The 11,846-nt window shown below is 47.1% G+C and overlaps 1 protein-coding gene across 1 annotated transcript; it reads right to left on the bottom strand.

Annotated features, from left to right (window-relative positions):
* Positions 1–10,005: 10,005 nt before the first annotated feature.
* LOC718437 (olfactory receptor 10H5) lies at positions 10,006–10,965 on the bottom strand. The gene has a single exon (XM_001112473.5). The coding sequence runs from the start codon at positions 10,960–10,962 to the stop codon at positions 10,006–10,008; it is 957 nt and encodes a 318-aa protein (XP_001112473.4). The 5' UTR covers positions 10,963–10,965.
* Positions 10,966–11,846: the final 881 nt, after the last annotated feature.

The following is an 11,846-nucleotide window of genomic DNA, read 5'->3' as shown; positions in this document are numbered from 1 at the left end:
GAGAAATTCACTGGGCACAACTAAATTGGATTACCGAAGGCTACTGTTAAAAATTACATTCCGTGGCGGCTCACGCCTGTTATCCCAGCACTTTGGGAGGCCGAGGGAGGCGGATCACCTGAGGTCAGGAGTTCGAGACCAGCATCGCCAACATGGCAAAACCCCATCTCTACTAAAAATACAAAAATTAGCCAGGCATGTTGGCACATGCCTGTAACCCTAGCTACTTGGGAGGCTGAGGCATAAGAATCGCTTGAACCTGGTAGGTGGAGTTTGCAGTAAGCCAAGATCGCGCCACTGCACTCCAGCCTGGGCGACAGCCTGAGACTCTGTCTCAAAAAGAAAAAAAAAAAAAGAGAGAAAAGAAAAAAAGAAAATTACATTCCAGCTAAGCACTGTGGCTCACACTTATAATTTCAGCACATTGGGATTCCACGGCAGGAGGATTGCTTGATGCCAGGAGTTCAAGACCAGCCTTGACAACATAGCAAGACCGCATATCTACAAAAACTTAAAAAAAAAAATAGCTTGGCATTGTGGTACATGCCTGTAGTCCCAGCTACTTGGGAGACTGAAGTGGGATTATTGCCTAAGTCCAGAAGTTTGAGGTTACAGTGAACTATGACTGTGCCACTGCAATCTAGCATGGAGGACAGAGTGAGACCTTATCTCTCCCCCCACCCCCAAAAGAACGACAATCCATGAACATGTAGTAACCTTTATTTGTCATGCTTTAAGGTTTACAAGGGACCTTGTAGATGACATACAGTTATAAACACAAGGGTTAATCAGCATCAGGGATGTATTTGAAGTGGAAGTGTGTGTGAGATACTAACACAGAGAAAACCAGGTTTGATTATTTTTATCTGCTGCAAGATACTGTGTCAGTCAGCACCCAACCTCAATCTAGACTCGTCTTGCCAGAAGCCAGGGTCATCTAATACCCCCAATAATGCAAACCAGCAATGCAAAGAGAGATGGAAGATTTCATGCCCCACTCTCCATGAGTGCAACACCAGGTAGCTACAACTCAGATTTTGTAAGGCTACTCCAGATTATAGCAGAGGAGAGAAAAGTACCCTAAATTTCAGCTTTGCACAGATCTATGCAATAGAAGTTAGAAAGAGCAATAAACAGACTCTCTGAAAACATCAAGGAAACCTTAGCATGTCAAGTGTGAGCCTTGAATAATTGCAGAGGGACTGAGATGTCTTCATGATTGGATCAAGGAAAAAAATCATACTGTGAGATACCAAATGCTGTGTTAGAAGGTGACATGGCTCGTGGGCCAGCCGGGAACTCTCTGTTGAATCCGGACATTGAGTGCAGAGCCCAGGATGAGAGTTTATCTCATGGCCGGGCATGGTGGCTCATGCCTGTAATCCCAGCACATTGGGAGGCCGAGGTGGACAGATCTCCTGAGGTCAGGAGTTCGAGACCAGCCTGAGCAAATTGCTGAAACCCTGTCTCTACTAAAAATACAAAAATTAGCTGGCTTGGTGGCAGGCGCCTGTAATCCCAGCTACTCAGGAGGCTGAGACAGGAGAATCGCTTGAACCCCAGGGGCGGAGGTTGCAGTGAGCTGAGATCGCACCACTGCACTCCAGCCTGGGTGACAGACAGAGACTCTGTCTCAAAAGAAAAAAAAAAAAGTTTATCTCATGGTCTCTCAGGCATCACGCCCACCCACTTCCCAATAGGCAGGGATTTAAGATTGACACTACTGTAGAGTATTTATATATGTATTGACAATAGGTCTTCCTGGGTTTGAGCTATGCATCATTTTTTTCTAAAGTGTGAATTCTCTATCATTTAAGCAGTCAAAACATCTCACATTAGCATGAAGAATGAGGATGTGGGAAACGATTTCAATCCAAACTTGGAGACTCAGAGAAGCTCCCTTTGCAGAATATGTGCTACAGTTCATGTTTCTTGTTACCCACCAGGCACGTTGTATCATTCGCGCCTCACAAGGTGGGAGTGAGAGCAGATACAATCACAGTCCCTCTGTTTGATAGAGGGGGAAACTGAGGCACAAAAGATGCATGCTCATCAGACACCACCCAACTTGGAAGAGCCAAGCTTCGATGTCAGTCTTTTCGGATTCCGAGTCTTCTCCATTCAACACTTCAAGCACTGCCTTTTTATAGTCGGATCCTAATTTCCAGAGGACGGGTGCTTCTTCAAATGAAACATCTCAGCATCCTTAGCCTCTTTTATGGCACAGAAGACAGCGGCAACCCTCTATGCCCTGAAGCATGCATCCTTGGAACACAGACGGAATATTTCTACAAATTCAACAGTGCTTCATGATTTTAAAACAAGTTTTAGTCTTGTAGAAATTCTTGAGTAACTTCTATGCATTGAGCCAAGATGCTCCCCTCTCCTGACAAAAGAGCCACCTGGGCAGGAACATAAGTCAGGCCTCCTCTCCCCTCCCCTCCTTTCCTCTCCCCTCCCCTTCCCTCCCCTTTTCTTTTCTTTTCTTTTTTTTCTTCATAAAAGACCCCATTGGCCTCTGATCCTACCGGTATCCAAATGGATAGAGACCCTGGAAAGAGGCTGGATACCCACTATGAGTTAGGCACCGGATGTCTTATGCTAACTTATTCTGATCCTTTAAGCTGCCAGCTGCAAGTGATCATGAGGTTTGATCATCTCGTACATTATCACGTCCAGCATCAGCACGATACTTGGATGATATGTCAATTCTTAACAAATATTCCTAAAGGGGACTAATTTAATCCTACAACATTGAACAATCCAGAACGCTGACTTACGTATTTGCTGTGAAAAAGAAACCTCATTGCCCCCCAGGGCAGTGGAAAAGTGTGTGTGGGGAGTCGTGTTTGAGTGAGAAGGACTTGGGTTGAAAACCTGCCTCCTAATTTCCACCAATTCGATTGATATCTTATAGACACTCCACGTTGGTATAAACAAAAGGATGTTAAGAGCAGAGACATGTATGATTGAAAAAGCACTTTGGGAGGTGAGGCAGGTGGATCACTTGAGGTCAGGAGTTCGAGACCAGCCTGGCCAACATGGTGAAACCCCATCTCTACTAAAAATACAAAAATTAGCCAGGCGTGGTGGTGGGCGCCTGTAGTCCCAGCTACTCGGGAGGCCGAGGCAGGAGAATTGCTTGAGCCTAGGAGGTGCACATTGTATTATATCTCCTCTACTAAGAACCTTCCAATGGCTCCCTGTCTCACTCACAGGGAAATCCGAATTTTACAGTGCCAACAAAGCTCTACACACCTGGGCCCTGCTGCTTCTTCTCTGACCTCACCTCCTTTTTCTCCTTCCCTCAGTCACTCTGCTCTAGCCTCCCCACTGTCCCTCAAACACACCAAATATGCTCCTACCTCAGGACCTTTGCACGTGCTGTGCCCACTACCAGGAATTCCCTTCTCCCCACAAGATGTCCACATGGCTTCTCTCTCACTGCCTAAAGCTTTCTGCTTGAATATCAGAAAATCATTAGATACACCCATTAATAAAGGACAGGCTTGGTGGGTTTTTTGTTGTCATTTGTTTTTGTTTTGTTTTGTTTTGTTTTTTTGGAGACAGGGTCTTGCTCTTTTGCCCAGGCTGGAGTGCAGTGGTGTGATCGTGGCTCACTGCAACCTCAACCTCCTGAGCTCAAGTAATTCTCCCACCTCAGCCTCCTGAGTATCTAGGACCACAGCCATGTGCCACCATAGCTGGCTAATTTTTAGAATTTTTTGTAGAGACAGGGTTTCACCATGTTGCCAGGGTTGGTCTTGAAATCCCCAGCTCAAGCAATCTGCCTGCCTTGGCCTCCAAAAGTGCTGGGATTACAGGCACGAGCCATCACGCCCAGCCAATAAAGGACAGGCGTGAGCCACCGTACCTGGGCTAAGATTAGTTTAATAATTATTTGTGGCCTTTGTCTCCAGAACTGTGCTAGTTTTGGGGGTGTAGAGAGGCCTTTGTTTCTGTTTCCAGCCTTTGAGGCATTTGCCTGTTACCTGGTGCAGTGATACACAGAGAAATATTAGGGCTGTGACCAAGATATGGATTGTATTAGTCAAGGCTCTTCATAGAAACGGAACCAATAAGATATAGACAGATAGATAGATGATAAATAGGTAATGAATAGATAGATAGATAGGTAAGTAGGTAGATGGGTATATATATATTATAAGTGGCGGGTGCAGTGGCTCACGCCTGTAATCCCAGCAGTTTGGGAGGCCAAAGCAGGTGGATCACTTGAGGTCCGGAGTTTCAGACCAGTCTGGCCAACATGGCAAAACCCCGTCTCCACTAAAACTACAAAAATTAGCGGGGCGTGGTGGCGTGTGCCTGTAATCCCAGTTGCTCAGGAGGCTGAGGCAGGAGAATCACTTGAACCGGGAAGGTGAAGGTTGCAGTGACCCAAGAGTGTGCCACTGTACTCCAGCCTGGGCGACAGAGTGAGACTCCATCTAAAAAAGAAAAAAAAAAAAAAATATATATATATATATACACACACACACACACACATACATATATATGGTATTGGCTCACAAAATTATGGAGGCTGAAAAGTCTCACGATATGCCATGTGCAGGGTGAGAACCAAGAAAACCAATGTTGACTCAGCCAATAGTTTGAAGGCCTGAGAGCTGAAAGCTAATGGTGTAGAGTCCAATCTGGGCCTGAAGGCCTAAGAACCAGGAGCAGTAAGAGCAAGGAGAAGATGATCAGGCAAAGGGAGTGTGAGTCCAACCTCCTTTGCTGTTTTATTCTATTCGGACCCTCCACAAATTAGAGGATGCCCTCTCACACTGGAAAGGCCCACCTGTTTTATTCAATCCACCAATCCAAATGTTCATCTCTTCCAGAAACGCCTTCACCAACATACCCAGAAATAACATCCAATCAGATCTCTGAGCATCTCCTGACGCAGTCAAGTTGACACGTAAAATGAACCATCCCGTGAACAAAGTTCTAAGGGAGCCAGGAGGGGTAAGACTGCTGAACCTGGAGCTGTATTAGCCCGGTCTCTGCATTCCCATGCTTCTCCGCCAATGGTGATTTTGCTCCCCTTCCCAGGGGACATTTGGAAGTTTCTAGAGACAATTTTGGTCTTTGCAGCTGAGGCAGAGGGTACATATGTTACAGCATCTAGTAGGTCAAAGTCAGTGACACTGCTCAACATCCCACAATGCACAGAACAGCCCCCACCACCGTCCCCAAATGTCAACAGGGCCAGAATGACAAACCCTGCTGTATTCACTCAAAAAGCATTTATTGAGCACCTACTGTGTACCAGGCATTTTTCTAGGCACCATTGGGAAGACAGTGTTGAACCAATTAGATAAGACATCCTGATCGCAGTGGCTGCCCTAGAAAGAGGAAGACATAGATATTAAGTCAATAATTGCACCAATTAATATATATGGGACATTGTGATAAAAGCTCCGAGGGACCTACGTGAGTTGCTATGAGGGCTTGTAATAGGGGTGGTGACCGAGTGTGGGGAGGTCAGGAAAGAGCTTTCTGAGGAGGTGACCCTCAGGAAGACCCAAGAGAGTATGGGAGCAGCTGGAGGAAGAAGGGTATCACAGGTAGAAGCAAGAGTAGATGCAAGGGGCCAGGCGTGGTGGCTCACGCCTGTAACCCCAGCACTTTGGGAGGCCGAGGTGGGCAGGTTGCTTGAGGCCAGGAGTTCGAGACCAGCCTGGGCAACATGATGAAACCCTGTCTCTACTAAAAACACACACAAAATTTACCTGGGCATGGTGGCACATGCCTGTAATTCCAGAGAGTCTGATGCAGGAGAATTGAATCGTTTGAACCTGGGAGGAGAAGGTTGCTGTGAGCTGAGATCATGTCACTGCACTCTAGCGTGGGTGACAGAGTGAGATCTTCTTTCTCTCTCTCTCTCTCTCTCTCAAAAAAAAAAAAGACATTCAATGAACATATAGTAACCTCTATTTGTCACACTTTTAAGGTTTACCTTGTAGACAACATACAATTACATACATAATGTTTAAATAGCATCAGGGATGTATTTGGAGAGGAATTGTGTGTGAGATACGAACACAGAGAAAACACAGACCTGGCTGTGTTTTCACTGAATTTTTGGCACTTAATCGTATTTTAAATTAATGATGGCTTCCATTTTTTAGTCTTTTGTGGGGAAAATGCAAGATAACTGATTATTTCTACCTGCCGCAAGATACTTTGTCAGTTAGCACCAAACCTGGAATCTAGACTCCTCTTGCCAAAAGCAAGCGTCATCTAATACCCCCCAATAATGCAAACCAGCAATGCAAAGAGAAATGGAAGATTTCATGTCCCAATCTCTCAAGAAAAAAAAAAAAAGAGTAGATGCAAGGTTCCTGGGGTGCGGGCATGCTCGGTTTACTGCCGGGACAGCAGCGAGCCCATTGGGCTATAGAGTCAGAGGATGAATTTGGGGATGAAGTATAGACCTGGCCACACAGCCCTGATGATCACACTAGAGTGTGTACTGTATCCTAAGAGAAATGGAAGGTTTAAGTATAGAGATGATTTTTCAGAATTTCCCTTTAGAAAGATCCTTCTGGTTGGCAGCAGTGGCTCACGCCTATAATCCCAGCACTTTGGGAGGCCGAGGTGGTGGTGTCACCTGAAGTCAGGAGTTCAAGATGAGTCTGGCTAACATGGCAAAACTCCGTCTCTACTAAAAATACAAAAATTAGTTGGGTGTGGTGGCGGGCGCCTACAATCCAAGCTACTTGGGAGGCTGAGGCAGGAGAATCGTTTGAACCCGGGAGGCAGAGGTTGCAGTGAGCCGAGGGTTGGGGATGCCAAGCACAGAGGGGACCATTATCAAGGCTGGGCAAACAGTGAGGAAGGCAGGAGGTGTGGGACTTCAGAAAGTGAAGGCTGATAAATGGGGGGAGACGAGGACAGGGTCCCAGGGGAAGGGGACTGGCCAAAGCTAGCAGACAGAGAGGGGCTGTCTCCACCCCTGGGGCATGGGGAGTTGTCACCCCCGGACCTGCTGTGTTTTCACTGAACTTTTGGCACTTAATCCTATTTTAAATTAATGATGGCTTCTATTTTTTAGTCTTTTGAGGGAAAAATGCAAGCATTTTGTTTTTAATTTGTGGGGAGATAAGGCAGTCACTTTGAACACCCGATGTAAGGGGCCACCAAAAAATTCAACAATCAAGATAAATTATATTTATGTTTTTTTTTGTTTTTTTTTTTTTTGTTTAGATGAAGTGTCACTCGGTCGCCCAGGCTGGAGTGCAGTGGCGCTATCTTGACTCACTGCAACATCTGTCTCCCTGGTTAAAGCAATTCTCCTGCCTCGGCCTCCCAAGTAGCTGGGACCACATGCGGGCACCACACCCAGCTGATTTTTGTATTTTTAGTAGAGATGGGGTTTCACCATGTTGGCCAGGCTGGTCTCGGACTCCTGACCTCAAATGATCTGTCTGTCTCGACTTCCCAAAGTGCTGGGATTATAGGAGTGAGCCACCACACCCAGCCTAATGCAATATTTTAAAAAACCAAAATGAATGCAAACAAATCTATGGTGAACAAAATGTCAACATTTTAAATAATGTTTAAAGGAGGTGAGGTCTCTTCCTCACCTTCCTCACCCTGACCTGGCCCTTGGGGTCTAGAATATGCCATGTATAAAAACAACACTAAGCCCAACTTCTTTGGTTGTTTTAAATTTACACAAGGGCTACGACTAAATAAAGTGAAGGAGTAATCACAAAGCTTATTTTAATTTCGGAATGCATGGACATTGGTTAACCAAACTACAGCAAGCTGGCTTGCTTTTCTGATCACCACGGGGAACCACAATGACACATCTTGGATATAACCCAGAAGCCACATTTCCTGCACTCTTTCAAACTCCCGCAGTCTCATTTTTACCTGTTTCCCAGCCTATTCCAAGTATCTTCAGAACCATGACCAGCTAGAAAGCACAAGCTACACCCCAGGACATGTGGGGTATAAGCAGGGTATAAACATTCTCTTGTCCATGACAACTCCACGTGATGGGGGTGGAGTTTAACATTTGGGATCCCTTTGCATTTTATAGGGGAGGCAAAGAATGCCCCCTAGATATTAGTAGTTAAGTGCCCTGGAACTTCTAATACAACTCAGGTAGATTTTTTTTTTCAAAGAGTTTAATTATTTTTTTTTTTTCGAGACCAGGTCTTACTCTGTTACTCAGGCTGGAGTGCAGTGGCACAATTACTGCTCATTGCAGTCTTGTCCTCCTGGGCTCAAACAATCCTCCCACCTCAGCCTCTTGAGTAGCTGGTACTACAGGCACATGCAGCCATGTCTAGCTAATTTTTTGATTTTTTTTGTAGAGATAGGGTTTCACTTTGTTGCCCAGGCTGGTCTCGAACTCCCAGGCTCCAGTGATCCTCCTGCCATGGCCTCCCAAAGTTTTGGAATTACAGATGTGAGGCACTACGCCTGGCCCAATTTAATATTTAAATGTGACACTCTCTTTCATATTAACATGTCTACTAAAAAAATTAAACACAGAAGTACTAAAGCCAGTTTGGCCAAACTCATAGTGTATCCGTAATTCTCTGACACTGGGTGATTCTTCCTAAACCCACGAAGACAGCGTATTTCTAGTTCTGGGCTCACTCCATCGGTGCTAGCTAGAATTTGCCTCTTGTTTTCAATCCAGCTCTTCCTCTCTTTCTGGAACATCCTGACTTCCCCTCTTCACAGGCCCTGAGAAATGTCTACTTCTTACCCCCAGCTCTAATTTAAAGAATAGGTTCAATTCTAGCTTTTCCACACCAGTTATGAAACCTTTAGATAATTAACTTAATCTCTTTATAACTTAGCTTCCTTATCTTCAAAATAGAACTTGGCTGGTGTCACGGCTCATGCCTGTAATCCCAGCATTTGGGGAGGCCGAAATGGCAGGATTGCTTGAGACCAGGAGTTCAAGACTAGCCTGGGCAACATAGTGAGATCCTGTCTCTACAGAAAATACAAAATTACCCTTGTGGTGGGCATGTGTCTGCAGTGCTAGCTTCTCTGGAGGCTGAGGTGGGAGAATTGCTTGAGCCCAGAAGTCGACGCTGCACTTAGCCATGATTGCACTACTGCACTCCAGCTTGGGCAACAGAGCAAGACGTGTCTAAAACCAACCAACCAACAAACAAACGAAATGGAGTTAGCAATCCTGTCTTCTTTGTGAAGTAAAAGAACTCATGGGTGTTAAGCACCTAAAGCCTGTCATGAGTCATCGGAGAAATGCAAACCAAAACCGCAATAAGAAACCACTAGGATGTCTATAATAAAAAAGTCAGGGCTGGGTGTAGTGACTCATGCCTGTAATCTCACCACTTTGGGAGGCCAAGGTGGGCAGATCGCCTGAGGTCAGGAGTTCAAGACCAGTCTGGCCAACATGGTGAAACCCCGTCTCTACTAAAAATACAAAAATTAGCCAGGCATGGTGGCATGTGCCTGTAATCCCAGCTACTTGGGAGGCTGAGGCAGGAGAATCGCTTGAACCCAGGAGGTAGAGGTTGCATTGACTCAAGATCGTGCCACTACACTCCAGCCTGGGCAACAGAACGAGACTCTGTCAAAAGAAAAGAAAAGAAAAGAAAAGAGAAGAGAAGAGAAGAGAAGAGAAGAGAACAAAAGAAAAGAAAAGAAAAGAAAAAAGAAAAAAACGAGGGAGAAAGAGAGTGACAGAGACAGAGAAGCATAGAAACAGAAAGAGACAGAGAGAAGGGAAAGAGGGAAGGAGGGAGATAAGAAGGAAGGGGGAGGGAGGGAGGAAGGATGGAAGGAAGGCAAGGAGGGAGGCAGGGAGAAAGGAAGTGAGAGATGGAGGGAGGAAGGGAGGGAGGGAGGAAGGAAGGGAGACAAGGAGGGAGGGAGGAAGGGAGGAAGGAAGGAAGGAAGAAAGAAAGGAAGGAAGGAAAGAAGGAAGGAAAGGAAAAGAAATAAAGGAGAAAGACTGAAGTGTTCCCATTCACTACACCTCCTGAGAGAAAGCCAGCCATTTCAGCAATTCTGTGGAAAGAGTGTGGCGAAGAAGGTCTTCTTCATGGCGACCATGGCAACCTTCAGCTCCTTGTTCCTGAGGCTGAAGATGATGGGGCTGAGGAACGGCGTGAGGACCGTGTAGGTGATGCCCATCAAGGTGTCACCTTCCAGAGACTGGGGACCTTTGGGCTTCAGGTAAATGACAGAGGCAAAGCCATAGTGCACGACCACCACAGTGACGTGAGAGGCACAGGTGGAGAAGGCCTTGTTCTGGCCTTCAGCAGAAGGGATCTTCAAGATGGCGGCCACGATGAAGGCATAGGAGAGGAGGATGAGGAGAAAACAGCCCAGCAGGGCCGTGATACACACCAAGCCCACGCCTTTGGCCACCACCAGCACATCGTCTCCACAGGCCAACTTCAACAGAGGTGGTACGTGGCAGAAGAAATGGTGGATCTCACTGGGTCCACAGAAGGTGAGGTGGAAAATGGCCGTGGTCACCACCAGCCCCATGACTGAGCCACCAGCCCAGGAGCAGCCCACCAGGCAGGCGCCACCCCGCGGGCTCATGAGCACGTTGTAGCGCAGGGGGCGGCAGATGGCCACGTAGCGGTCGTAGCCCATGACGGTGAGCAGGAAGGAGTGGGTGAAGCCGAAGCTGAAGGAGAAGAACATCTGACTGGCACAGGCCAGGAAGGCGATGGAGCGCTGCGTGGACAGCAGGTCGGCCAGCATGCGCGGGATGATGGCCACGGTGTAGAGGATCTCGGAGACGGAGAGGGCGCACAGGAAGAGGTACATGGGCGTGTGGAGGCTGCGCTGGCTCCAGACGGTGGCCATGATGAGCAGGTTGCCCAGCAGCGTGAACAGGTACATCAGCAGGAACAGCAGGAAGAGCATCAGCTGGAGGTGGGGGAAGGCGGAGAAGCCCACGAGGATGAATTCAGACGTGGAGGTGTGGTTTAGCCCCAGCATGGCGGCCACGCCTAGTTGGGGAGAGAGGAAAAAGAGCCAGTGGTTAAGGAGCATGGGGGTGTCTAGTGACTCCTACCTGGGAGGACATCTGAGAGCACCTCCTTCATCTGTCCAAGCCATGGTTACTCCATGTGCAAAAATATGTTATTTATTTTTATTTATATTTTTTGAGATGAGGTCTCACTCTGTGGCCCAGGCTGGAGTGCAGTGGTGTGATCTCAGCTCACTGCAACCTCTGCCTCCTGGGTTCAAGCGATTCTCCTGCCTCAGACTCCAGAGTAGCTGGGATTACAGGCATGTGCTACCACGCTAGGTAATTTTTGTATTTTTAGTAGAGACGGGGTTTCAGCATGTTGGCCAGGCTGGTCTCGAACTCCTGACCTCAGGTGATCCACCTGCCTCGGCCTTCCAAAATGTTGGGATTACAGGCGTGAGCCACCGCACCCGGCCAAAAATAGGTTAATAATAATGTGCTCAGGTTTAGCCTGGGAATGATGGCTAACACCTGTCATCTCATCACTTCGGGAGGCTGAGGCAGAGGAGGTCACCTGAGGCCAGGAGTTCGAGGCCACCCTAGGTAACATAGTGAAACTCCATCTCTACAAAATAAAAATAAACATAAAATTAGTCAGGCATGGTGGCACATGCCTGTGGTCCCAGCTACGTGAGAGACTGAAGCAGGAGGATCACTTGAGCCCAGGAGCTTGAGACCAGCCTGGGCAAAATAGCAAGATCCCCAACTCTACAAAGTATAAGAAAATGACCCACGCATGGTGCTGCATGTCTGTGGTCCTGGCTAGTTGAGAGGCTGAGGTGAGAGGGATCGATTGAGCCTGGGAGATCGAGGCTGCAGTGAGCTATGACTGAGCCACTGCACTTCAACC

Source organism: Macaca mulatta, chromosome 19, assembly GCF_049350105.2.
Source record: "Macaca mulatta isolate MMU2019108-1 chromosome 19, T2T-MMU8v2.0, whole genome shotgun sequence".
NCBI classification, from domain to species: Eukaryota; Metazoa; Chordata; class Mammalia; order Primates; family Cercopithecidae; genus Macaca; species Macaca mulatta.
The sequence above is the reverse complement of the archived record's forward strand: the minus strand, read 5'-3'. Positions and strand labels throughout refer to the sequence as shown.

Coding starts and splice junctions, on each gene's coding strand:
- LOC718437 (XM_001112473.5), bottom strand. CDS start 10,962: ATGCTGGGGCTAAACCACACCTCCACGTCTGAATTCATCCTCGTGGGC.